A 26864-nucleotide genomic window follows, 5' to 3' on the forward strand; every position below is an offset into this window, starting at 1 on the left:
ATAGATTGTTGTAGTAAAATTTTGAGTTTATATTTTATTTTAATTTGAACCTCCACTTACATATTTGCAACTAATAACTAGAAAAACACACACACACAAGTTCCCAATAAGTGTTTCTATAAGATGACAAATAAAATAGCTTGACAATTATTTGACATATATTAAGTATTTTATAATATGACAAATAAAAAGTTTGGACAATTATTCTACATTTGAGTTGAAAACAAAAATTGTCATATTCAAAAGTACCAACTTTTGTGAAATAAAAGAAAGAATCCTAAAGTGTCTTCTTTAGAAGAAGAATCCTCTATATTTGACTTTTCATTGGTTATCTTTAAATTCATTTTTCTTAATAGATCCAACCATTCCAACTTTAAAATGTTTTAACTCTCCATTATACTAAACTTGTTTAAATTAATTTCTAACAAATTCCCATCCAAATTGAGTTTCTAAATTATTACTTTTGTTTTAGGTTAAATTATATATTAGTTGATATTTTAAGGTTTATACTTATTTGATGATGAACTTTTATAAGTACGTATTAAATCGGTCTATATATCGTAAAATTTTAACTTTAAGTCTATATACCTTGATTTTTTAATTTTGTATATAATAGAACAAACTGTCTATCCATTTGATATTTTTTCTACTTACGTGTGTTGAGCTTCACTCATTTTGTTGCATCTCGTCGTTCAACCACAATCTATCATGTACTAACCTCTTCTTCTTCTTTTATTTTCTAACAATAAATAAGTGCAAATTATATAACCAAATGATGAAGTAGAAAAATTTGAAAAGATCGATCCAGATTTTGTTATAACTATGAATTGTTATACAAAAATTTGAATCACATCACTTAGGTATACCACATTTTTTTTTTAAATTTTACCTTTTTTTAAAAGAAAGAAAGACAACAATCATCATCATTAACTAAAATTAATTTATTTTTAGAAACAAAAATTAAATTTATAGACCATAAATAAATAATTTGTAGACAAATTATGTACATATTGGAGAAATAGACAAAAGCAATACATATATAGACAGAGAAGATACTTATGAAGAAAACAAAAATAATTGTAATAATTAGTAATTATATTTAAAGTGTAATTTTTTTTATAAAAAAAAGTATAATTGAAATAATAATAAGAGTTAAGGTCACATTAAATATACTGTGTGTTGTAACGGAGGGTGAGAGACAGACAACCGTATATTAATTCATCTCTTCACATCTTTTCTTCCACTCTCAATTAAACTCTCACCTTTCTCTGTCTCTATCTCAAATCGGTATTTCGCCGGTGACAAATGTAGAAGAAACGACCACCATCCCACTACGCCCCCCCCCCCCCAATTTCACTACCTAAATTTCTCTTTCAACCAAACACAAGAAATGCCCCTCACTCGTTACCAAATTAGGAACGAGTACGCCTTAGCGGATCCGGACCTCTACAAGGCCGCCGATAAAGATGATCCCGAAGCTCTTCTTGAAGGCGTTGCCATGGCCGGCCTTGTTGGTGTCTTGCGTCAGCTCGGTGATCTTGCTGAGTGAGATTTTCTTTCTTTCCTTTTCTTTTTACTGCTGTTTTGTTTTTTTGTTTTTTTTTTTTTTTTTTTTTTTTTTTTTTATGGAAGTGGATAGTTCTGATTCTTCTTAATTGTGGATGTTTAGTGATAGATGAGTTTTTTTTCTTGGAATTGAGAGGTGTGAGAGATGGTTTGTTAGTTGAGTGATTTGAAATGAGCGTTGAATTGAGAAGTTTGTGTTTGAATCAGAGTTTTGAGAGTAGATTGTTTAATTAGTTGACCTTTCCTTCGTTAGGTTTTTAATTTGAATTAATGTAGCGAGTTAAATGCTGGAAGCGAGGGATTTATAATAGTTCTTGGAGTTATCAGCTTCAATTAGAAGATTCATCTTCTCTAGTGGCTGCGCATTCCTTTTAGTTCTTCAGATTCTTTGCTTTCCTAATTACGTTCTCAAGACTGTTAGTTTACAACTTGCGATTTGAATTGCTACTAAACGCTAGTTGATTAATAGCTGATTAAGTACTTCGCAATTTGTAGGAGTTTAGTGTAATCTTGGATTCGCCGTTTGTTATGGGTAAAATATTTACATGTACTCTGATCTTAACCTTCGTAAATTTTGTGCCCTTCTATTTGCAACTTTGGTACTGTTAACTTCAGCAGCTGGGCTTCTTTAATTTTCTTTCCTGTTCTGGCAATTGGCCCAAAGTTACTCATTTGGAAGGATTCTAATTTTATGCATGATATTTCGCTATATTGTATTCGGATTCAATTCCAATGACTTAAATGTTATATTTTTAGAAATACGATTCTTGTATTTCTGTTGGAGAGTCTGTAAGACAACTGATAATACATTAGCTATCTTACTGGTACTTGGAAAGATTGTGAAAAACTGAATAGATCGGCTCTAAGACCACTTTTTAACTTCATAATATTTGATGGGGATTTCACGTCTCCAGAAACATGCCCTCATCTGTGTCTTTTTATTTGTTGAAAGGTTTGCTGCTGAGGTATTCCATGATTTACACGAAGAGGTCATTTCAACATCTGCAAGAGGCCATAGTCTTATGATTCGAGTGCAACAACTTGAGGCAGAGGTTCCTTCAATTGAGAAAGCATTTCTGTCCCAGACAAATCATACATCTTTCTTCACTAGTACAGGTTAGTCTATCATATATATTGTTATATTTTTGCCAACAATCATGGTCACCACATTGTTTATATTGATGGATTTGAACAATTGATTAGAGATCATGAACTGGTTCAATGTTGTAATTTTCCACTTTATTTTTCGATTATTTTAAAGAATGTGACGCAGGGGCTTAGAAGATTCTAATTTCCAGTTTTCCCTCATTTCAAACTACTGCTACAAACAATTGAATTCATGTTCACGCTCACTGTAGCACTTTATCATGTTTATTCATTGACTTAAACCATTCTTATAAAAAAATACTTATTTAAATCGTCTAGCTGCGTGGTTACTGAGTTATGTACTTTAAGTGCACATACGATCTGAATACAGATTAACATATAGTTATTTGTTTCTGGAGAGCTGCATCTGCATGTATCCTGATCATGACTAGTAAATTAAATGTATTGTCCAAGTTTCATAGAATAACTCAAACCATTTTCATTAAGTGAGATATTAATTGTGAAAGAATCACAGTTTGATAGGAAGGTTGGAGTTGATATTGCAATATCTAGTTACCATGTGTACTTGATGTTGTCTTGTTATACATACTAGAAGGTAGCATGTATCTAGGCATTTAATTATTTCTGTGGTGCATGATTATTTATTTTATCGAATCATTTTGATCCTACATCATTGGAATGACTCAGATTCTGTTGTTTCTTTAGATATAGGGCTAGTACCATTAGATTAGACCATCCAACAAATTTTTTTTTATGCTGTTTGTTTGTTTTAAAGTGATTGAAGTTCATCTAAAATGAAATGTGGTTTGCATTTAGAGGGTTTAACCCCTGATGGAAAATCTATTAAATCACAACCATGAGTTATATTGCAGGACTTGACTGGCATCCTAATTTGCAGTCGGAGCAAAGTCATGTTGCTCGTGGAGACTTACCTCGGTTTGTCATGGATTCCTATGAAGAATGCAGGGGTCCCCCACGTCTTTTTCTTTTAGACAAGTATGTTACACATCTGATAAATGTAAAAGCAATATTTTTTATTGTATACGTGTAGAGAATTTAAATGGAAATCCTTTGACTGTCTGCCTTTGAATAGGTTTGATGTTGCAGGTGCGGGGGCATGTTTGAAGCGATACACTGACCCTTCAGTATTTAAAGTGGAGAGATCAAATATTGAGCCTCAAAGAGAGAAGAAAACTCGTAAAGTGAAGGTATATTCAATATTGTAGTCAATTCAATTCAGCTCATCCATTTCTTAACAATGCACTCTCTCACTAATTTGGCTGGTTAATTAGTTCATTTAGATGTCTTCTTTCTTCCTATTTTATTTCTACGAAGCTCATTTCATTGTAAGTGGTCAATGTGATAGGAATTTCATTTGAGTACTTAGGGTTTAGGAATATTGTTAAGGTATTAAGGGTATAATTAGGATTTAGGAATTTATCAGTGAGGTAAATTTCAGTAAGGATTTGTTATGAATAGAGTGGGTGATTTGGAAATGGATGGATGTCAGACAAATTCTTAGGAAAAATTGGCTTGCGTGTGAATACTAAAGGGAGGGAAGATTTCAAGGACTTCAAATTACATGGTAGCTACCTTTCAATAGTTTCTTTGATACAAATATATTTCTCAGGTATTTAATCACAATGCATGTATCTTTTACTTCATGTATTAACCACTGTGCTTCTGTAAATATTCTTACATACTAACTGTACATGTGCTTTTGGGCACCTTTTTTTTCAGTTAATCAATTAGCTTATTCATTTTAATCTATTTGGCCAATGATTGTTACTCAATGGACCAGTCAGTACGATACTTGGAAATTCTGTCAGATCATGCACGGGTCATTAGTTTGTAATTTGTACCTTTCAGCTTCTCTAAAGATAATTTTAATTCCTTTCAAAAAAAAAAAAAAAAAGATAACTTTAATTGAATACTTATTATTCATCCATAAAATATTTGCGTTGGAAAACTAATTGCATATTGGGTGGCTTATGTTTGAGCCTTTGCATGTGCTGATTTGCAAATGTTCTATCACTTTAAAATTCATCAAGTTTACTTATGCTTTACAATAATGGGGTTCTTAAATTCTTAGAGAAAATATGTTCATTTGGGCCCATTTTAACTTTCAATTCTAGGGCTTACATTTATGGATGCTATGCACACGGACTCTTCCTACTAATTGAAACTTATCTGTGCATGAATATGATCTATTTAGTTCTAAAATATGGCTGCTTTGACTCCTAGCAGAAGAAAGGACCACGTTGGAGGAATGGAGGGACGCCAGAAATTGGACCAGCATCCCATACCAAGTAGGATTTTTAATTCCTTATTTCTTCTGGAAATTTTCTTGACTTGCTCAACTGCATATGGTCACTTATAGATGCTTGATTGGTAACGTCAACTCAACCATTTGTGCAGACTACATCAATTGTTTATGGAGGAGCGCATTGAAAGTTGTTTTAATGACCCTTCGCGGCTTGTAAAATTGAAGAAAAGGCAATTCAATGGATGTATTGACTCCAAAAATGGCAAAAGCTACATGGAGAAATTTCTGGAGACTCCTTCTCCAGAGCATAAGATGGTTTACGAAGCATCAGTTGCCGCACCAACCTTGCATTCAATGTCAGATAATACCAATGATCTGGGGCTTAGAATACTTGATATCACTACAGTGAGTCCTGCAAGCAAGTCTCCTGGAAGAGGAAGTACATGCTCTTCTTGTTTAGCCCATGAAGAAGAATTAAAAAGACCAATCAACGGTGATGTTTCTGGTGATGAGATTTTCAAGATGCCTGAATCAACTGCAGATGATGAGATTGAGACAACTTCCAATCTTCAAATGGTGGTGGTCGAAAACCACTTAGAATATGGAGAAGGGAAAGCAGGGAGCAGTATAGATGGGTATCGTTCTGACGAGGTAATCAGTGAAGTAGACAATTATGTGGATGCTCTTGCTACTATGGAGTCAGAAATAGAAACAGATAATGAACCTAGATCTAAAACTATTAACCTTGGTAGACATAGAGGTGAATCTGATGCAAATGCTGAATGCCTAGAAACCCAAGCTCAACTATCAGATTCACAATCCTTTGTAAACTCCTCAGGATCAGATAATGGTATCAGTTCATTCAAGAGAGAGAGATCAAGTTTTTCATGCTCTGATACACTAAGTAGTTTGGTTGACAACATTCAATTTGATACGGAAGAAACAGCTAAAGTATTACCTTCAATTTCTAAAGCATGCATGGTGGATATTGAAAATATGCCATGTAATACAGATTATACCTCTCTTTCTCATGAAAACCATGCTGATGAAAATGGAGTGCTTGATGATACTAGTGTTGATGAGGAAAGAAAGTCAAAATCTGAAGTATCTGAAGATTCACGTTTTTTGGATTCAATTTCTCCTCAACCACGGTCAGACCCAGAATCATGCTCGTCTCCATCCTTATTGGTGAAACCGAAGTTGTATAAAACATCATCAACCGACCTTGTTAATAGTTTGCAAACATCAAGTACAGAGATAGACTTAGATTGTGATGAAGATGTTCACCTCGATGTTCCCTCCAAGGCTGTTAGTAGCGCTAACCACACAATTCCATCTGAAGGTATTAAAGACAGGAAGGGTGTGGATGTAGATGCCACATCTGAAAATTCATTACATTTTCCGAATGTCTTGTGGCAAGCTGTTGAGATTCAAGCGGTAGAAAAAGTTGAGGATACAATGCGGCAAAAAGAATACCAAGATGATAGAACTATTGACAAGCAAGAAATTGAATCCTCTCCTAGTTCTTTATTGCCCTCTGAGACTTCATGTGTTTCTACAAATGATTCTTCAGATAACAAATACGATGCCATTGCTCTGAAAGGTGACGATAACGTTGTGATAGCTGAAGCAAAATGTGAAAACTCATCTCTTGCAGTAGATTTATTGCAGACCCAGGATTTGAAGGATGACAACATAGTTGCTGGAACAAAATATGAAGACTTGCCTCTTGCAGCAGATTTCTCCAAGACACAAGATTTGAAGGATCAAGTGAAAAATGCAGCAGATGATGTTCTTCTATTTGAAGGTGATACGACAGAAACTGATGTAACATATTCTGTGAGAGATCCAAATGTTGTAGATATAACAAGGGCAGATGATGATGGAAAAGTAACCATATTCACCCATACTGATGATACCTCAGAAGAAAAACAACTTTGTTATCCAAATGATACTGTTCGTGAGCATTTGAACTCACGAGATCTTGTTGAAACAGTTAATCATGAAGGTGTGACTTTGTCTAGCACTTCTGTTTCATCCCATGATGAAATCACTTCACCAGGTGATCTGGACCATGAGGCTTCTGTGAATTATAGTAATTTTGCAACTGGAAAGGTTCAAGCAAATGAGGTTGTTGATTCTGGAAACTATAGTGACATTGTGACTGAAAAGGTTCCAGCAGATAAGGTGGTTGATTCTGAAGCCTTTAGTGACATTGTGACTGAAAAGGTTCAAGCAGACAAGGTGGTTGATTCTGTAGCCTGTAGTGACATTGGGACTGAAAAGGTTCGATCAGAAAAGGTGGTTGATTTTGTTAACTATAGTGATATTATGGCTGACAAGGTTCGAGCAGATGAGACTGTTGTTCAAGGGGCTGAAGTTATACCCAAGAATTTATCGCAGTCTGGTGATGAAGAAAATATAAGCATAGATAAACTTCCAACTGGAGCACATGAAGCACATGGATTTGCTTTTAATGCTGATCGCACAACTAGTAATGATATGAATGGAATTGTTGGCACATCCTTGAATGATATTTTATCTACATCAGACAATATTAGGAGTGATTTGTCAGAAAACCATCTTGCCTTAGAGAATTCAAGTGATTTGTTAGAAAACCATCTTGGCTTAGAGAACTCATATCCAAATCAGAATGGATTTAAAGATGCTTCAGATTACTCTGGAGACAAAGTAAATCATAGAGAAGTTGCTTCTGCACCTTTAGAATCCAAAGATGGATCGATTTCTGACCATCAAGATTCAGTTAAGGATGTTCTTTCTTTTGGCCCAAAATATTTGGAACTAAGAAATCTAGAATCAAATCCGAGATCTTATCATCAGGGTGATCTTAAAGAGGGCATCGAACTTATATCTCCTCCCCCTCTATGTGTCTCCTCTGCCATTGAGACTTCCAGTAGACCATCACCAGATTTGCAAGCTAAACACAAGGAAATGGAGCTTATGCAGGCAGATATTGATGTTTCCACTTCTGCACTCATTGGACAACGATCTACAAGTCAATTGGATGAAGAGAAAGTTGAGGTGGCACAGTCTTCAGATCCATTCCAGCAGGATCAAAGTTTCAAAGGTAAAGCTGATGGAGTAACCATTGAAGCTGGACATTCTCTTTCAGAGTTATATAAACAACACCCGATTGGTGAACACAACGTGACAGGTCGTACAACGAATACATTACAACCCGTCCTACCTAGCAACTACATGTTGCTGCCTGAGGTACCTCAAGTCAGTTTGAACGAGATGCCACCATTGCCCCCTCTACCTCCAATGCAATGGAGGTTAGGAAAGATTCAACAAGCTTTTCCTGCTCCACCTAGAAGTGATGATCCACTTCAATCGATATTACCATCATCAATTACACCGCCTTTACAACCTGAGAACCCCTACACTTTCTTTCAAGATAACAATCTCATGAATATATCTGGTAACATGGTACATAACACAATGCAGCCTCCTCCATTCTCACTGCAATCGTCTGTGATTAGCAACGAAAACTTTCAATATAGTTCTGCAATCATGGAGAAACAATATAATAACCCATTTTTAAATTTACCGCCAATGGCCAGGGAAACCCCAAAGCATGATTCTCTCAAGTCTGATGAACAAGAACTACACTCTGACCCGAAACTACCTTCACTAGAACCAACTAATGATGATGCAAATTGTAACAATGATAATGAATCTTCATATTTGCAGTCATTCCAACCGTTTAGTTACTCAGCATCAGAAGTAGTCTTAAAGCCACAAGATTTTGAAGGGGGACAGAGAACTTCCCATGCTATGATGGTGCCTCCATCGTTGATGAAGAATGAACAGTCTCGGGACGACTTACCAAATACAGAGGAGGAAGTAGCTTCATCTTCTAACACAGCTCCTATGCCATCAACTTATGGGGTGGATATGCCAAATGGAAATCTGCCTATCAGTAGTAAGCTACTTCGTCCACGAAGCCCTCTCATTGATGCTGTTGCTGCTCATGATAAAAGCAAGGTTCTATAGTATTTCTTTACCTAATTTGAGAAATTATTTGGTAATGAGTTTATACAATACTTGGAATTAACTTTCTTAATCAATTTGCAGTTGAGAAAAGTTTCTGATCGGATACTGCCTGAAATGGGACCCAAGGTAGATGAAAGAGATTCACTTCTAGCACAGATTCGAACCAAGGTTGAAGCCGAACTCTGCCCTTACTATATTGAGCTTCTATTACTAATACATTGAAATGAATTCCATAGTGCTTAGCTAACAGAATGTTCTGATTGTACTATTCAGTCCTTTAGCTTGAAGCCCGCAGCCGTAACAAGACCCAGCATTCAGGGTCCAAAAACCAATTTGAGGGTTGCTGCTATCTTGGAGAAAGCAAACGCAATCCGCCAGGTATCTTTCTAGCTCCCCCCCCCCCCCCCCCCCCCCCGGACTGTTGACTGCCTCATTCTCTTAGAAATGAAACTTATTTGGAAACTGTTGAAAACAGGCATTTGCTGGAAGTGATGATGAAGATGACAATAGTGATAGTTGGAGTGACTCTGAATAAACTTTCAGCTCCTTCAATCCATAAATACTCCATCATTTGTTTGCGATGAAACCGGGTTGAGGTTTCTCACTCTTCTCCCTTGCATGGTAATTGCAGTAGTTTAGCGTACTCTTCTTGTCTAAGCTTCTTCATATATGTAAATCATACGTCACATGTCCTCCCACACCCCCCTGTTCTTTCTATTTTGGTTTGATCTTTTGGTCCCCAGCTCTGGTTCATCAACAAATACAGTACCACCCGGCTAAACAAACGGTATACAACATACGATACGAGGTAGAGTATTATTTGACAAGAGGTGGACCGATCAGAATCAGTGTTTTTCTGGGTATTTGGTAAAATCTTGGCAAATGTAAATGGGATTAAATTTTGGTATGTAGACATACTTTTGATGTAATTTTTGTAATTGTAGCGTCTTTGTGTCATCACCTTTTTACTTCTGTTCCGGCCTCGTATATTATAATGGCCCCCTTTCTTAGTATAGTGAAATTCTTTGGTAATGTGACATTTTATACCAATATGTATTTATGTTATACAGACTTAGTTGTCTTTTATGATGTACTTGTCACATAATCATCACCCTCCCCTTGATTGGTTATGGAATCTTACTGTATATTATTTTGCCTTTTTTTTTCTTTTTTTTTTTGAAAACATCAATTTGGTATTTTGGTTTACTTGTCCTTTGTGTGAGATTTTAGATAATCATCAAGAGTTGTTTTTAATTTTATTATTTTATGATGTAGACTAAATATTTTTAGAATCATCTAATCGCTAATTAGTTTATCAAACTATTTATAAGAAATCTCATGAAATTTTTACCCTAATTTCTACATTAGGTACTAAATCTACCTAATCGTTATGAATTATAAGAACTAAATAGTTAAATTCATGAATTGAATTATTACTTCTAATCGTTATCAATTTTAAAAGTACAAGAACTAAATTATTACTCGTATAAATGTAATTCACTTCTAAATGTAATTCACTTCTATCTATAAATGTTTGGAGGGTAAAACAAAACCATAATTCACTTCTATAAATGGTTTTACCCATAATTCACTTCTATAAATGTTTAGAGGGTAAAACAAAACTAAAACTATGTAGGAATTTTTATGTAAGTGTAGTATTTGGTTAATTAAATCTTAAACATTATTTCAAAATTGTCTCGAAAATGAGAAAGGAGTTAAAGGTAACTTCAACCCTAAAACCTGGACAAAATATAGAACCAATTTTAGATCAGCCCATGGTTTCCAACACATACAAACAATTTGGATAATTAACAAACACTCGAAAATGATCTTCTTTTCTTATAAGTTGGTTTGTTATTTTTTTAATGATATGTTAGAATTAGAACGGTTGTGTTTGAAATATGAAGTTACACGAGATCAAGTTTTTCGTTAAAAGAAAAAAGACAAAATCATCTAGTACTTAGGTAATACCTACTATTCTCATTCATTATTTAGCACATCATAAAATAATTTATTAAATTATTGTTTATTTACCTTGTGGATATCCTACATAATTCTAAATACTACTTTTGTGGCCCGCGATCATTTAGTGACATAATAAATAAAGAACTAGAAATAGTAGGTATTACGATAGTACTAAAATTTATAATAGCTTGATTCATACTACCATAGTACTAGAAATTTTTTCGAACAAGAAGAAGATAAAGTTATTTGACCTAATATAATGATCGTTACTGGGTCTGTTAATTTTATCGATTAGTTCATTACGTTGCACTTACGTTTTACTTTGGTTGGAAGTTAGAAATATATTTGTGTAACCACTCCATTTTAGTTAACAACACACTATCTATCACTCTTTTAGTTGACATTAGAGCTACCTACTTCAATTAGTATAATTTAATTAGTTTTTACAATTTCACACTTCATTTATTTCCATAAGAGCTAGTGATTGTGGTAGCTACTTGTTTGTTAATTACTACTTTAATTAATTGTCCTCTTGGTTACCAAACTCAAGTCTCCATTAACTGGGGATGAAATTTGGATTATATTGGCACCAAACAATAATAGCATCATATTTCCCTTTCATGTCTTATTTTCTTCTTCCATCCTCTTACCTTCCTTTTACACTAATTAAAGAAATTAAAGATGAGATGTCAAACCTTCTACTTCAAACATGTCGATTAAAATTGAACTAAGCTTATCTCTGCCCTCTTATTTTACTTATTTTTCTTAATTTTTAATTGGCCGTTTCATTTTTTTTATAATCTTCTTGTAAAATCTTTCTATTTATTTTTTTCCAAAACCACTTATTCTTAAAAAGAAAAAAGAAGAGAGAAGAAGAATATGTATTCTACTAAAATATAGAAATCACACCCTGATTTGGTTAACAAAATTTAAATAAATTGATTTTAAAACATCATAACATCTTAAAATGTTAGAAAGGAAAAGATGATTTAAACTTTTTATTTATTTTTGCGTAGATAAGATAGTGCGGCGATGGGATGGGACTGAGTCATTATGTACTTTGATTGTAAAATAGAATCCGAGTGTCGAACTACAAACAGACCCAACCTTTTTTAAATAATCCTTTCTTCTTGTCGGTTCTCTCCAAGTCTTTCCTCAGCTCATCTAATATCACAACATCCAATCATCCATCCATTTTCCAAAGAGAACCCATTAAACAATTACTCAGATCAGTTTCTTTCTGAATCTCCATCCTCAAATACAGACAAAAATAAATAGACCCACCTTTTTCTAATCATTCATCCAACAGTGGCAAGCAGTTCCCCAAGTTCAAAACCAAGAAAAATAACACAACCCCTTTTGCTAATTTCAAAGTTAAACAGCATACCATCGATTTGGATTTGTTTACCCTTCTCTCGGGTAAAATGATTTAGTTGAGATTTATTGAAAGAAAACAGTAATGGAGAATGAGCCGCTTCTGTCCCCTCCTCCGTCTTCTCCGCTACCTCTTTCTTCTTCTCTTCTTCGGTGTCTTTACATTGGACATTTTTTGGCCAGATGGGGTGCTAGGTCTTTGCTTTCTCTTCTTCATTATTTGTTCCTCATTGGTGATTTTAGATGAATTCTATTGCTTGTTGAATGGAATTATTTGAAACCCTGCTTTTGTTTGGTTTTTCTACTGTTTGATTGCTTTGTTTCTATTTTGCACTTGCAGATGATGTTTTCGTGTATTTGTTTCTTTGATCGGATTGCTGTTTTGGTTATTGGCTTTTTTTTCTTTTTTTTTTTGTCAATATTTTTTAATAATGAAAATCTGGTTTTACTCTTTTAATTGGATTTTGATCTGTTCCCATTGCCTTTGATTTTGTTGCATTGCAGAATGTGGGAATTTTCTGTTGGTCTGTATATGATCAGTGTGTGGCCTAATTCTCTACTCTTTGCGGCTATTTATGGTGTTGTGGAATCTGCTTCCACTGCTTTCTTTGGTCCAATTGTTGGAGACTTGGTTGATAAGTTAGCATACGTCAAGGTTCTCTCTTTTCGTCGCTTTAAAACTCCATCCAACTTGCTTACTGTTATGAAATCGACAAACAAGGGAAACAAAAAACATAAACAGAGAATCCACATAGAAATATACATGGTCAACAGTGTGTTGGCTATAGCCATGGATAGAGAAAAAGTTAATTATTGGCAAAAAATGATCATATTACAAATACAGAGGCGTCACACTAGTAGAGTTGGATAGTTTATATGGTGCACATGGCCAAAATCATAAACAATCTATTTAAATATGAATACAACTCAGAGAGACCACCCGTGCTTGGTTGTTCAGAGAGGCAGATAGCCGATTCAAACCATTATAACACTTACTTTACATGATTTGAAGAAAAAATGATAAAAAATTGTCTTTATTATGTTTGAGATTTTAAGTTTCCCACAGTTTGCTCTGCTTCCCACAGTGAGTTGAAGACTTGAAGGTGAATTTAATGAACATAGTTGCTGTTATGAGAAGGCTGATAGTATTTTCCTCCCGTCTTAACTTCTTTTTCATTATAATCAATGATTAGAAAGAAGGCTGATAAGAATTAATGAACATAGTTGCTGTTATGATATGGATTCATTATAATCATCTACATGAATGAAATGAAACAACAGTGAATGTGGATCAAATAAATTATCAAATTAGTCTCTTCAAACATCCTCTTGAAGCAGTTGTTTATTGCTTCATTTAAATTGTTGCAAGTGTAAGTAGTTTTATATTTTCAGTGATATGTTATTAGGTTCTGAAGATTTGGCTGGCGACACAAAATCTTTCGTATATTGTTGCTGGAGTGACCGTGGTTGCATTACTGTTCTACTCAGATTTGAAATCCTCCTATTTCACAGGATTCATCTTGCTTGTGATATTGACAAATATCGCTGGAGCTGTTGGCGCTCTTTCGTCTCTTGCGGGTACTATCTTAGTTGAAAGAGAATGGTAATTGATTGTTGTTTTAAAGAGAACATAACAAGAAAGTTCCAACCAAGTGATCTTCAAATTGTAACTTTGGATTTTACCCAGGGTGGTGGTGATATCAGAACGCCATCCTCCAGAAGTACTGACAAATATAAACTCTACGATGAGACGTATCGATCTAGTCTGCAAGCTGCTTAGTCCTGTAATATCTGGTTTCATCATTAGTTTCATTTCTTTGAAAGCATCTGCTATGACGTTGGCGGTTTGGAATATCATATCAGTTTGGTTAGAGTATTGGCTATTCACTTCTGTATACGATGGGATTCCCGCTTTGGAAGAAAGCAGCCAAAGAAGGGTCTCAAGACTTGCTTTAAGGGATGTGGGAGAGAGTAGCTCTGTATCTCAGCAAATAGAGAGGTTAATTCCAAACGATGTTGATGCACGATCGGCTGAAAGGAGCTGGAAAGTGAAAATGTTTAACTGGTTCTCAAAGGTCCCTTTTGTTACTGCATGGAAGGTGTATCTGGAGCAAGACACCGTACTCCCAGGGGTTGCTCTCGCTCTGTTATTCTTCACAGTCCTTAGGTAATCATCTTTGTACTCATTAGAGAATGCAATGTATGTATATCCACTTTTAAAAGTCAAGTTGTCTTTAGAAACATTTCAATTAGCTTTTGTGTCCCAGAGAGAATCAATGTTAATGCCTAAAGCTTTCTCTGAGATATTATACTTCAAAGTTTGATTTAAACACTCCCTATATTTATTCATAAAATGTCTGGTTTAATCTTGTTCTTCCAGCTTCGGAACTTTAATGACTGCAACCTTAGAATGGGAAGGTATACCTGCCTATATCATTGGAATTGCACGTGGAGTAAGCGCTACAATTGGCATTGCTGCAACACTTGTTTATCCTATTGTACAGTCTCGAATTTTGACGCTTCGAACAGGACTCTGGTCTATTTGGTCTCAGGTACACTCGAGCGTCATAGTGGCTTTTTGCTAACAAACATTGAATTGAAAATCTCTCCAATGAACCAACCAAACAGTCGTTAAAATTTGTTGTCTGATACGCAGTGGACCTGCTTACTAGTGTGTGTTGTTTCAATATGGATACAAAACAGCCTCTTGTCAGCATACATGCTGATGATGGGAGTGGCAGTGTCTCGGCTAGGACTCTGGATGTTCGATTTGGCTGTTATCCAACAAATGCAGGTATGAAACACTCCAAACCACACCATAAAATTTGCTTCATATTATCAGTAATGTAGTTAGATGTAATGCAATGGGGAAGTTTCCCTTATTGAATGAATCTACTATGACTGGTGCTCTTCTTTGGCTTTCTTGCTTTCCATATCATTAGGATCAAGTACCAGAATCGGATCGATGTGTCGTCGGAGGAGCACAGAATGCTCTCCAATCAACCATGGACTTGATGGGATACGTTATGGGAGTCATCATCTCGAACCCCCAGGTGAAGCCATCCTCATCATTATTGAAGAACAGTCTACGATGTATTGTGTGTGTATGACTGTATGTTATGGTGGCTATTTTTGCAGGACTTTTGGAAGTTGATTCTGATATCGTTCACGGCAGTGACTTTGGCGGCGTTGCTCTACACCATCCACCTCTACCGCATCCGAAAGCATCTGTTTCACATGGAGAAGTTGGCTTCTTGCTGCTCCAGATGGCCGTTAAGTTTGGCTATAAATTCTTCTCTCTACTGAATGTGAAGAATATAGTTTCGTTTCCCTTTGCTTCCAAGTGGGAAAGTTTGTAAAATTGTTTGATATTAGTTAATGGGTAGGAAGAAAAATAAATTAATAAAATATTCAAGTTAAGGCTTAAAATTACCTAAACCCAACGCAGAAAAAAAAAAAGACCAGTGGGCACATAATTGTAAGTTTAAAAGAAAAACAATCAAATTTAGTAACGAATTAACTATGCCTTGTAAACGTAATCAATCTATTTTGTAATTGTAATGAACTATGACTCTCCAATTACAATTGTGGAGGTGTATGTGCTTAATTTGATTTGAACATTTTAAAGATCTTTTTAGTATATGTTCTCACATGTCATCAGTTATTGTTTTAATACAAAATAACGTTAGCTATGACATAAATAATAGAATATGGTATTCCAGCAATAATAACAATAATGATGAAGTATTTTATTTTGGGTTCCTTTTTCTTACGTTTGTCATATAATGTATAGATTTTGTTTGAAATTTGTTGTTGATTTTTAATATAGCTATTTCAAGTAATTGTGTTGTTAATTTTTAATATATTCTGTGGTATCCAAAGGCCATTACACTTGTCTCTCGTTACAATAACAAGTCCAAATTTTTAGATTAAAAGGTTCCAATAATAGATCTTCTCTAGAAAGTCAAATCTTAATTATCCAATGTTAAAACATTCGTATAAATACTAATTTGGTATAAAAAAATTGGTCTATGCATTTTAAATTCTCTCATTTTAGTTTTTGTATTTTTAAAAAATAACAAGAAAAAGATTTAGTATAACTCTCTATTCACCAATTTTAGTGAAATAAAGTTATAAATTTGTAGGAATTGAAAATTTTATATTAAAATTGTGTAAACAAGAATCAAAGTAAGTTTTGAGCTGAGCATTTTAAAAAGAAAAATAGGTCCTACCGGGAGTCGAACCCAGGTCGCTGGATTCAAAGTCCAGAGTGCTAACCACTACACCATAGAACCATCTTTTTGACTAAAAATGCCTATTTTGTAAAATATTACTTTTTATTTTTTTTTCCAGCAATTCTATTCCTCAAAATATTAATAATTTTGTTTAAAATTAAAAATACTTTAAGACGGACTCCGCGTTTATAGGCTCTATCATCAAATTTTATTTTTAAAAGCAACTTTTCTTAGTTTTCAAAATTTATGTTGATTTTTTAAAATAATTGTTGAAGTATATAACTAAACTATAATATTTTAGAGGTAATAATAGTATTTATAAGCTTAATTTTAAAAAACAATAATTACCAAATCATTTGTTATCGTTTTTACTATTTTCCACCGGAACTAAAATAATCCATATACTATAAATACAAAACTAAAATAATTTTACGTCTCAAACACAAATTATTATAACTCTTTATTATAATAATCTAAGACTATAATAACTCACATCTTACTCTAAATATCCTTTCATCGTTATCAACATGACTTAATTTGTTATTGGACAATGTTGATGATGAGAGAAAACAAGTGATATGAAGTAAAAAATAGGAAAATTTATTTTAAGTAACATAACCTTGAAAATATTTTCAGACACCATTTTAATGAGTATATTTTAGTTTTAGTTGTTTAGTTGTTAATTTAGATTAAATATATAATTTTAAAAAAAGTTTATTTTAATTATTGATTTGATTAGTTATTTGCCTACTTTTTAAAAAAAATTATAATTAGCCAGTATGAAGTTGTAATAAAAAAAACGTTTGAAATCCCATTGAATATAAAATATATGGTTCTATCAACTTAAAGAATAGACTTATCAAAAGGTTCTAAAATTCTACTAAATTAAATTACAATAAACGCAACCAAAATTCAAAAAACAAAAAACATTATAATTACCAAAACCAGTCTGAATGATTGCAAACAGAACGAAGTTCTAATTAACAAACCAAAAAAGAAACCAAACCTTATTAACAAAGTCTTGATAAATACAAATCAAGATATAACAAATACATCATAATAAGGAATATTTAAACAGAAGAAAAACCTAAATCTAGACATTGTTGTCCAAATTATATGAAAACTTTTTTTCTTAAAATCATGAAATTTAAAAAAAAAAAATAAACACTTATCTCTTTACTTTAAAAAATTGCAATATTGTTCCTCTAACTTTGATAAACATTTTTAAAATACCTTGGAGTAGAAGGAAATTGAGAAATGAAATTGTGTGATAGTAAGCTTGATTGAAAATTTAGATGATCACGTCATTTTAGACAAGGACCAATTAGTTTTCAAGTAAATTTCATTTTATGTTCGAAATTCTAAATAGTATATACTTCAAAAATAGTTTTGAAACGTGTATAAAAGTTGAAAGAATATGATATTGCAAATTTCGAAAGTATAAAGATATTTTAAAAAGAAATGATAAATTAACGAGGATATTTGTTATAATTCAACCAACAAAATGAGTGGAAAATTTGTATCCAGAAATGAGAAGAGAAATTGCGAAGGTAAAGTAGGCCAAGAAAGCCATGCTAATGGAAGCAGCTGCCATATCAAAAAACTTCGTTATTATTGTGAACCCTTGATCATCCAGTTTTCTTCCTCTATTTGTCAAAGGAACTGCTGCTGATGCTGCTGATATCAACAAATATGCCAAAACCTGTAATTTCAACTTCTATTCTTTAATAACTTCAATCAACTCATCTCTTTTTGAACATATCATAGCATGAAGAGTAGGATGACCTACTACTACACTTCATTCCAAATCTCAATTCTATATTATGAGATACTTATTAAAGTTTATTGACGGTAATATTACAACATTCCGAAGATTAGGGTTTTTTTTTATATATAATATTTAGCTTTATTATTACATAACATTTGGAAAGAAAAGGTCATTTTTTTTGTTACTCCTTTTAAATTGATATATAATTAATAATTTGAGTTTTTATTGATACCAACTCTCAAAATTTAAAAGTTAAGTTGATGTTACTATTTTGACCTAATATTTGTAGAGTTTGCAAGAAAAAATAAAAAAAGGAAAGATGTGCAGTTGAATAATAATTGGTATGCAAACTATTTGGTAAGTTTAGACCTTCAATTTTCTACTCTTACATCTATTACAAAAAACAAAAGGAAAGAAAAGATGTAAGGGTTGCACCTGATCTGCAACAAAGTCAATGATGGCAAAAGTTGGTTGAGGAAACGTATATATTTTAGTAACAAATTGGATGACTTCTCGAATTCCTTGGTAGGCTGTATATACAGTGGAGATAATTGCAATTGCCAACAAATAACTGTTCATTTCAAAACATTTTCATTATTAGTGAAGTGATAAGTTAACAAATTTAAAAGCCGATAACCTTATGATTATTGTCTAATAGCCTTTGATTATCGTTTGACACTCATATGATATCACTAATTTTGTCATATTTGTAATACCTAAAAAATAGGTGATAAGAATTATTCTTTTCTAAATATTTTTGTCATTTCGTGCAACTTTTCAGACTTAATTACCCATTCACATTTTTTATTTTCCTAAATTCATTTATTAGGGTTTGACACCTAATAGAAAATTAGAAATTAAATGGGATGTATTTATAGAGTACCTGTATTCTTCATATTCTTCAAAATTAATTCCCTCTCCATGTCGATTGGAGAGCATGACAACAAAAGCAAGAAACGAAAATACAAAACTCGACCATCTCAAACTGAGAGATAATATGCTCAACATGTTTTCTCTCTTCATTTTCTTTACTACTCCAGCAGCATCAATTTCGATTGAGGGTATTTTTGGTCTTGTTTCGACATTAGGAGCAGAAGGAACCGATGTGATTGATTCAGAGACATTAATGACTTGAGGATCGTTTGACATGTTTAGAAGAAACAAGGATAAGAGTAGTAGGATTACAAGTTTACAACATATTTATATATACATATAAGGTAGTGAAGGGGAAGGGGAAGGAGAAGTTGGATATGCTTTGGTCGTACAAATGTAATATAGAGATATAAAAGACAACCTGGAAGGTTAGTCTACGGATAATAAGGACTCCACGTTCATAAGATCAATACTTGTTGACAGCTCATCTATTTCGTCAACTTCATACGTGGCCTCCAAATCATTTCGATCAACAAAAACCAAACTATTGGGCCGGATGTTTTCTCAAGATGGAATGGGCCGACCCCAGAATGTTTTGGTCCATATCATTCACTTACAACTAGAATGAGTGCAATTTTGAAAAATGCCTAATAAAAGTAATTGGACTGCTTCTACATATACCACAAACCCTAAAATATTAACCAATATAGCACAACACAAAATAAATGCATATATAGAACAAAATCACCCCAAAAACATGAAAATACTAGAAATGAGAAACTCATGAAGCTAACATATTTTATTTGGATTCACAAAAAAAAAAAGAAAAAAAAAAAGTAACAAAATAGAAGGTTTACTTTCGATAAATGATAAATCTTTATTTAAATTCATAAAATAGAAAAATAATTGCTAGAACAAGGTCTTAGACGCTCCTACCTCATTCAAATAATTGAATTCTAATACAAATTTTCAAGAAACCACAAATACCCTGTAATTAAAATCAAACTTCCAATCCACAATTAATACCTATAAACATCAAACTTCCATTAGTTGCATAAACTATTGCAGCTTCTAGCTTGTTCCCTTCAAACCATTCAAAGTCTTCATACTTGGATTTTTTTCTTGTCGACTCTCTAACCGGAGACTTTGGGATTTTCATCTTGTCGGCTACTCTGATTGGAGATTCACATGTCGAACAACTCACTGAAAACTCCAAGAAGAACCACGGCTGAAAAATATAACACCAATGACAATACTCATTGGAAACACTACTCGACCCTTCTATCCTCCTGCTCGTGGCTAAAGCCATGAAATTCAACTAAACTCGACTCCAACAAACGTCGGAACGTCAGAACCCACCATGAACCCACAACAATATCGCAAAGCTGTCGAAACGAATGTCGAAGTCACTGTAAATAGCCCCAAAATCGTCAATTTTTGTATGCCTCGAAACATGTAGCTAAACCTCTTATGTCTTCCACTTCGTCAACCAACGTCTCTAATGGAAACGGTAGACATGCGCAGCGAAAAAAGGAAGAGACTTTACTCTAATTGCAACTAAACAAAATTTAGTAATCAACATGCATAATATTTTATGTCGCGAACAAAACCCGTGACAGTTATTTACAGTCGTAGAAAGTCATTCTATGACAGTTTTCAAAAACTGTCACAATAAGTTTTTTCATGACAGAAAATAAATGTCATTAATTACTATTTTATGCCAACAAATAATTGTCATCATTTTCATATGAACAATAGTTACAAAATATCTAGAAGTTTGGTATTGACGTTTAGAATTATGTTTTTACTTTTAATTTTTTATTACACATGTACTTTCGGAATTTACAAACGCGTACTTTTTTAACATTTGAATTAATTTTAATATAAATTTAATTTTGTATTTCAATAATTATTTTATAACGAAAAATAAAAAATAATATATATATAAAAATTATAAAAAGGTTTTCATGATGTACAAAACACGTCGAGCATGGACGCCCATTGCCGACATTTTGACCATGCCACACAATGCTTCTCCGACATCGTTCGTCGGTCGGCATAGACCCTGTTGGGCAAACGCTTTTGTCGACGTCATCGTGTTAAGCATCGGTTTAGCCAATCACAACACAGCATTGTCAATGATTGTCTCAATGTGGTGTTTTGCGTCGGAATAGACACGCTAGACGCGTTTTGTGAATTTTGCCGATGCATGTGTTCGTCGGAAGAACCCCTACTTTTTGTAGTGAGCTCCCATATGCAAGTTTGTAATGTATACATGTAGGAGGCAAAGAGGTATAAAAGTTGTGATTTTTTTTCTTATATGCATATAAAAGTATAATAGCATAACTGAAGGTATAAGAAGATAAAGAAGAAAGGAGATTGAAAACTAACATGGAAGCTGATCGCAACCAATAATGGAGAAATAAAAGGGAAAAAGAAGATAAAGAAAGGAAAAACAGGGACAAAATTGGAAGGGCGGTGAAGGGATGTTAAGGATGGAGAAGAAAGAACCGAAGGAAAAACAAGAAAGAAAGAACTTACGGATGGAGAAGGAAGGGCAGTCGAGGGCAAATTTGAAATTTTGACCTGTCAAACATTACCATATTTTACAAATATTGTTTCCTTGTGCTACATTTCATTTATTTCCTAAATTTTGCTACATAGTGCAATTTTCCTAGGTCTTGAACATTAAAATGATGAATAAGTTTTTTGAATTCCAATTTGATTTCTAATAGATTCTTAAAATCAAGCATATATAGTAGAAATTCATCACATTTTTAAAAAAATTAACAAATCAATAAAATAGAAAAATAAAATTTTATATATAGCCAAAATAAAACTTCTTTTAAAAAGGTTTTGAAACTTATTTGAACTGTATACGTAAATTCTAGAAATCCATAGATCATAACATGTTAGGGTTGAAATTAGTACACCTAATTACCTAAATTCATTGTCGTAACCAAGATAAAAGACCGACCTCGAGTAAAGATTGTATTTGAGAATTAGGTGTCCTTAACTACCACAATTGTTCACCTTGCACCACATTAATGGACAGCGTCTCATTTTTTCACTCACTGGTTCGTCTCATTCTCTCATTCTTAACCCAAATTCAACTGCAATAGTTTCCCTGGTGATCAAAATCTTACATCAACCAATTGTTCACACACAAAGCCCTACATTTTCTGATATTTTATAAGTTTTTTTTTTTCTTTTCTAAATCGAGGTTTCATTTTAAGGAAATAACAAAGGAGTTTTAATTCTTAAGAAAAGGAAAACCCATTTGGTTGAATGTAATCAAGTTCTTATTTATTATATCTTGAACTTTAGATTTGTAATTTTACAATAAATAGGTCTCTTACATTGCTCCCAAAACACACCAACTTCAACGTACAACTAAAAAGAAAGTATGTATTTCTTTCTTATCTTTCTCCAATTAACTCTTCAAGTGATTCTAGCTGTTGAACTTTCAGTTTTCCTGAAAAATATACGTTGCATCGATGGTTGATATAAAGATACGACAAACATCATAAACAAATTGGATCTCTTTAAAATTCACGCCTCAACTTAACTAATTGTTAACTTTATTTTGAACTTCTAAATTTGTAACCATTTGTAACCATCTAATCAGTAAAGTAATTTTTAACTGACTCCACATGTCAGTAAAAGAAAAAAAATGAAATACACATTATTGGATAAACGTGGCCAGAAATGGATTTAAAAGTGAAGAGAAGAAAGAGGAGGTAGAAGAGGTGGCAGATGGCAGGTGGCAGGTGCAGGTGAAAGAAAGCAGAATTTGGAGTTTCACCCATGGCCGCCACGCTACAAACTTGGCTCTCTCCTTTGGCATGTCCGCCACGAAATTACTCACTCATCTCTTAATCCCAATCCCATTATTATTATATATATATTATAATACCCAATTTCGTTTTCCTACAGCTTAATTCTCTCTGAATATTAGAAAATCAAATTCCCTAAATAATAACAACAATAATAATGTCAGGAGCTCAGGGCGCCCAGCCGAAGGAATCGTTCACGGCAACCACTTACGAGTCGGTCTCCGGTGGAGAGAACCGCACGAGAACCGATATCCGTTCCCGGGAGGACGCCGGGATGATTCAGATCGATAAAATTCAGGATAAAGTGGAAGACGCCGCGGGGAAAGGCGGTCCGGTGTTCGGTGCTGGGAAAGATGACAAAAAGCAAGACCTTGGAGTTACGGGCACTGGATAAGACCGAAAAGCTACAGTGGCTAGCACTTTTTAAATCTAAATTTGATCTTTTCTTTCATGTACGTACTGTTTCTTGTAGCATAACATATGCTTTTTTCTTTTTCTTTTTCTTTTTCCTTTGGTGAGACTTATAATATGAGATTTGATGATCATATATGATACATGCTAGGTTTTTTTCCCTTCTTGCAAAATATTTCATCTATATAAAGCTATTAGGACTTTTTTTGGTAATTTTTTTTAAAAAGTAAAAACAGTTTTAGGTTTTCAAATATAAAAAAATAAATAAAAATATTTGTAAATATAATACAGACAAACATAACATAACATATTAACAATGATATTTCTAATTATTTTGAATAATTAAAACCAACATGGTGATTTCTTTTGAGAAGAAGAGAAAAAAATTAGATGTGGTTGGTTTGACTTAAATGGGTTTCTTTTTGCTTTACTTTGTTCCTATTTGGAGGACAAATCACAGGAGAAGAATTCCTTTTATTTTTAATGTTTTCCTTCAGCCAAATGATGAAAGGATTTGAAGGTGGAGTATGGATGTGTCTTGTATGTCTTATATAAAGTAAAAGATAAATTAAAAGTCGAAGAATAAAGCAAACAAACGATTCTTATATATCCGATTCTATAGTTGGGAAAGATTAATTTGATGATGAGGTTGTAGTTGTAGCCACATTTAAGAAATTTTGTTCTAAATTTTGTAAATATTTTTATTAGTATTATGGTATATTTGAAAATGTTTCCATGTTTTTATATTATTCAGCTTTTGGTAGAGAATAGCTTCCGTAGAAGCACTTGGGCAAGGAATGTGTAGTTGTCAATTTGTGCGAGGGGCCGATGGGGCATTAGGGGTTGATAAAAGAAACATTGAAAAACCAAACTAATCTTAATAGATCCAATGCTTTTGTTTGATTTTTTTAGTATCTTCTTGCTTTGTATTTGGATTTCTTTTTTTCTTTTTTAATACATGCATTTGAATAGTGTCAAAATTAAAAATAAAAATGTCAAATGGCAAATATTAAAAGAAAATATATTTGGAAAAATATAAAATTGAGAACCAAATCGTCGATCCATACTGGTTTTGTTGTTTATTGTACATTGACTTTGTTGGTTTTAGATGTTAAATTAAGGCTTGATTTGGTTTTTGGTTTTTGGTTTTCTCTTAAAACCATCCAAATCAAATTAAACCGATTTAAGTTGCCTTAAAATTAAGGTTTGATTTTATTGGTTTTAGACCTTAATTTTAAATTAAGGTTTGAATTCGTTTTTTATTAGCTCTAAAACGAACCAAATCAAACTGAAGTTTTGATTTGGTTTTAGTCCTTAAATTAAGGCGATGATCCAAAAATATGTTTTTAATATTTTCAGATTTAAGAATTTTGTTGAAATTGTGTTTGGTAATGCAATTAATATTATTTCAAAATCGTTAATAAATATATTATATAATGTTTTTTTTTATTTCATTACAATAACTAAGATATCATACAACTAACAATATAATATGTTATAAATTACACTATGGTTTTTATGCTTATATAAATGAAGTAAGAATACATTCAATAGTCATTAACCTATCATTAATAAATACAAGTCTTACTTATACTATCTAGTATAAATAAATACAAGTCATACTTAATATAAGTATAAATAAATACAAGTGTTACTTATATAGTATAAATAAATACAAGTCTTATATAAATAATTATTTGCCGCTATAGTGGTAGTTTCACTGTAGTTTGGAGTTACATGTAGCAAAATAAAAAATATGTAAAGTAATGAGACTTCAATTTCATAATATATCGAGTAACAATAAATAAAAAATTAAAACAATAAAAGTAATAAACAAATAAAAGATTCAATAAGTTTACATATTTTCAAAATTTTAGTTAAATAAAACGTAAGGGTGATAAAAAAAATGATTGATTAAGAGTAGCGTTTTTAGATTTTTGTTATATCAAAATAGATTTGACATCAAATCTAATATTCAAAATTAAAAAATAGAAAAGAAAAAGAAAAGGATTTGGTTCGAAATTAAAATTATAACAAACAAAAAAGATTAATTGCTAACGTTACAAGTTAAACAAAACATGCAACCAAGAAATATATAAAAGATTTTATTTAAGATAAATCATACCCAACAAATAAATATATTAAACATTGTCATTATTAAAAATACATATTTTTGAAATCTAACTACATGCAGTAATAATTTCTTAAAGAGTATTCTTGAAATCTAACTAAATAAATATATTAAAGAGATATCTTCAAAATCTATCTAAATCAAAATAAATATGATATTGCTTTCAAATTTTAAAAAAATAGAGGAAGATGAGCTAGAATCCAACACTTCAACCTCAAATCGATTATGTTATAATTCAAGAACCAATAGATAAAAATAGTTTCAAAAAATTCGGTTAATTTTACTTTATCCATGTAATTGTAGTTATAACCCAGAAATATAGTAAATTAAAATAAGACTTATTAAAAAGATATTTTCGCAATCTAACTAAATCAAAACAAATATCATATCTAATTTTAGTTTTAGTTTTTTTTTAAAAAAAATAGAGGTGCTAAAATCGACACTCAAATATCAATTCGATTATGTTATAATTTACAAAAAATACACAATGTTTAAAGAATTAAAATTTGACTACGTTATAGTTATAAACCCAATATACACTAAATCAAAATAAAAAAAATAAAGGATTTATAAAATACACTACATTTGAGAAAGATTACCGCGACCATAAAAATATTTTAAAAAAAGTCTGGCAATGCGTGTGGCACATTTTGCCATCTCTACAAACTTCTCTTTTTGAAAAGATAAAAATGAATTTGGATCTTGTACCAAACAGTGTTTAATTTTCATATAAATCATTGATAATCTATATAGATATGAAAATAAAATGTTGTAGATTTGTCCTAATTAATCGTTCCACTCTTTTATAATATACACACACGCACTCTTAGGTCCCATCGTTAAAATTTTGGTTCATTCTTTTTACCTATTTGCATGAATTTATCATTTATTTCTCCCCATCATATTTTTACGAGTTGGGCCATCAGAAGAATGTCACTTTCTTTGCATAATCAAAAGAATATTCCTTATCCTTCATCACTTATATACACTCTCCAACATTTTAGTTTTGGCTGACAAAATTCAATAAAAGAATAATCTCAAATATCTTTTTTTTTTCTTTTCTCTCTTTTCTTTGAATAAAATGGGAAAATATCAATTTTATTTCCGAATGAGTGAAAATTCATAAATGTTGAAATGATTAGAAAAGAGAAATTTGTTTTACATTCCCATCCCTTCTTCCATCCCTTCTTGTGTAAAGGGAAAAGGGCCCTCAAAGGCTCAATCAATCAAGTCATGTCCACTTCCAAATGGACCAACAACTATTCCCCAATCATATATTCCCTCTTGTTTCTTCTTTAAAAATTTCCCATTTTTG

At 32.4% G+C, this 26864-nt stretch overlaps 4 protein-coding genes and 1 non-coding gene across 7 annotated transcripts; 3 read left to right on the plus strand and 2 right to left on the minus strand.

Moving 5' to 3' along the window:
• Nucleotides 1-1203: 1203 nt before the first annotated feature.
• Nucleotides 1204-10106, plus strand: LOC101215386 (protein SCAR2). Its single transcript, XM_004148576.3, has 9 exons — nt 1204-1545; nt 2519-2682; nt 3546-3669; nt 3767-3881; nt 4921-4982; nt 5092-8947; nt 9038-9124; nt 9230-9334; nt 9432-10106. The coding sequence occupies exons 1-9, from the start codon at nt 1391-1393 to the stop codon at nt 9489-9491; spliced, it is 4728 nt and encodes a 1575-aa protein (XP_004148624.1). The 5' UTR covers nt 1204-1390; the 3' UTR covers nt 9492-10106.
• Nucleotides 10107-11989: 1883 nt separating this feature from the next.
• LOC101209963 (solute carrier family 40 member 2) lies at nt 11990-15937 on the plus strand. Of its 3 annotated transcripts, none has more exons than XM_011655410.2 (8): nt 11990-12490; nt 12800-12950; nt 13702-13898; nt 13983-14462; nt 14676-14847; nt 14999-15089; nt 15238-15348; nt 15434-15937. In XM_011655410.2, exons 1-8 carry the CDS (start codon nt 12381-12383, stop codon nt 15652-15654), a joined length of 1533 nt encoding a protein of 510 aa, XP_011653712.1. In that variant the 5' UTR covers nt 11990-12380; the 3' UTR covers nt 15655-15937. The 3 variants fall into 3 exon arrangements, with proteins under 3 accessions (XP_011653712.1, XP_004148604.1, XP_031739572.1); XM_004148556.3 differs by having other exon boundaries at nt 11991-12490; nt 14952-15089; XM_031883712.1 differs by lacking the exon at nt 12800-12950 and having other exon boundaries at nt 11991-12490; nt 13808-13898.
• A 581-nt stretch (nt 15938-16518) lies between these two features.
• On the minus strand, nt 16519-16590 carry TRNAQ-UUG. Its single transcript has one exon. It is a non-coding gene; the product is annotated as a tRNA-Gln (tRNA).
• A 1361-nt stretch (nt 16591-17951) lies between these two features.
• Nucleotides 17952-19518, minus strand: LOC105435372 (CASP-like protein 4B1). The gene is made up of 3 exons (XM_011656074.2): nt 19182-19518; nt 18734-18869; nt 17952-18232 (listed from the first exon to the last, which is right to left on the minus strand). The coding sequence occupies exons 1-3, from the start codon at nt 19445-19447 to the stop codon at nt 18023-18025; spliced, it is 612 nt and encodes a 203-aa protein (XP_011654376.1). The 5' UTR covers nt 19448-19518; the 3' UTR covers nt 17952-18022.
• Nucleotides 19519-22661: 3143 nt separating this feature from the next.
• Nucleotides 22662-23577, plus strand: LOC101209719. The gene has a single exon (XM_011655409.2). The coding sequence runs from the start codon at nt 23165-23167 to the stop codon at nt 23399-23401; it is 237 nt and encodes a 78-aa protein (XP_011653711.1). The 5' UTR covers nt 22662-23164; the 3' UTR covers nt 23402-23577.
• Nucleotides 23578-26864: the final 3287 nt, after the last annotated feature.

Source organism: Cucumis sativus, chromosome 4, assembly GCF_000004075.3.
Source record: "Cucumis sativus cultivar 9930 chromosome 4, Cucumber_9930_V3, whole genome shotgun sequence".
NCBI classification, from domain to species: Eukaryota; Viridiplantae; Streptophyta; class Magnoliopsida; order Cucurbitales; family Cucurbitaceae; genus Cucumis; species Cucumis sativus.

What these genes read in the sequence shown, in the direction of transcription:
- LOC101215386 (XM_004148576.3), top strand. Translation starts at nt 1,391, where the DNA reads ATGCCCCTCACTCGTTACCAAATTAGGAACGAGTACGCCTTAGCGGAT. An exon ending in CAGCTCGGTGATCTTGCTGA is followed by an intron (nt 1,546 to 2,518) that starts GTGAGATTTTCT and finishes ATTTGTTGAAAG; the next exon opens with GTTTGCTGCTGAGGTATTCC. An exon ending in ATCTTTCTTCACTAGTACAG is followed by an intron (nt 2,683 to 3,545) that starts GTTAGTCTATCA and finishes GTTATATTGCAG; the next exon opens with GACTTGACTGGCATCCTAAT.
- LOC101209963 (XM_011655410.2), top strand. Translation starts at nt 12,381, where the DNA reads ATGGAGAATGAGCCGCTTCTGTCCCCTCCTCCGTCTTCTCCGCTACCT. An exon ending in TTGGCCAGATGGGGTGCTAG is followed by an intron (nt 12,491 to 12,799) that starts GTCTTTGCTTTC and finishes GTTGCATTGCAG; the next exon opens with AATGTGGGAATTTTCTGTTG. An exon ending in ATAAGTTAGCATACGTCAAG is followed by an intron (nt 12,951 to 13,701) that starts GTTCTCTCTTTT and finishes ATATGTTATTAG; the next exon opens with GTTCTGAAGATTTGGCTGGC.
- LOC105435372 (XM_011656074.2), bottom strand. Translation starts at nt 19,447, where the DNA reads ATGTCAAACGATCCTCAAGTCATTAATGTCTCTGAATCAATCACATCG. An exon ending in GAAGAATATGAAGAATACAG is followed by an intron (nt 18,870 to 19,181) that starts GTACTCTATAAA and finishes TGAAATGAACAG; the next exon opens with TTATTTGTTGGCAATTGCAA. An exon ending in TTGACTTTGTTGCAGATCAG is followed by an intron (nt 18,233 to 18,733) that starts GTGCAACCCTTA and finishes TTGAAATTACAG; the next exon opens with GTTTTGGCATATTTGTTGAT.
- LOC101209719 (XM_011655409.2), top strand. Translation starts at nt 23,165, where the DNA reads ATGTCAGGAGCTCAGGGCGCCCAGCCGAAGGAATCGTTCACGGCAACC.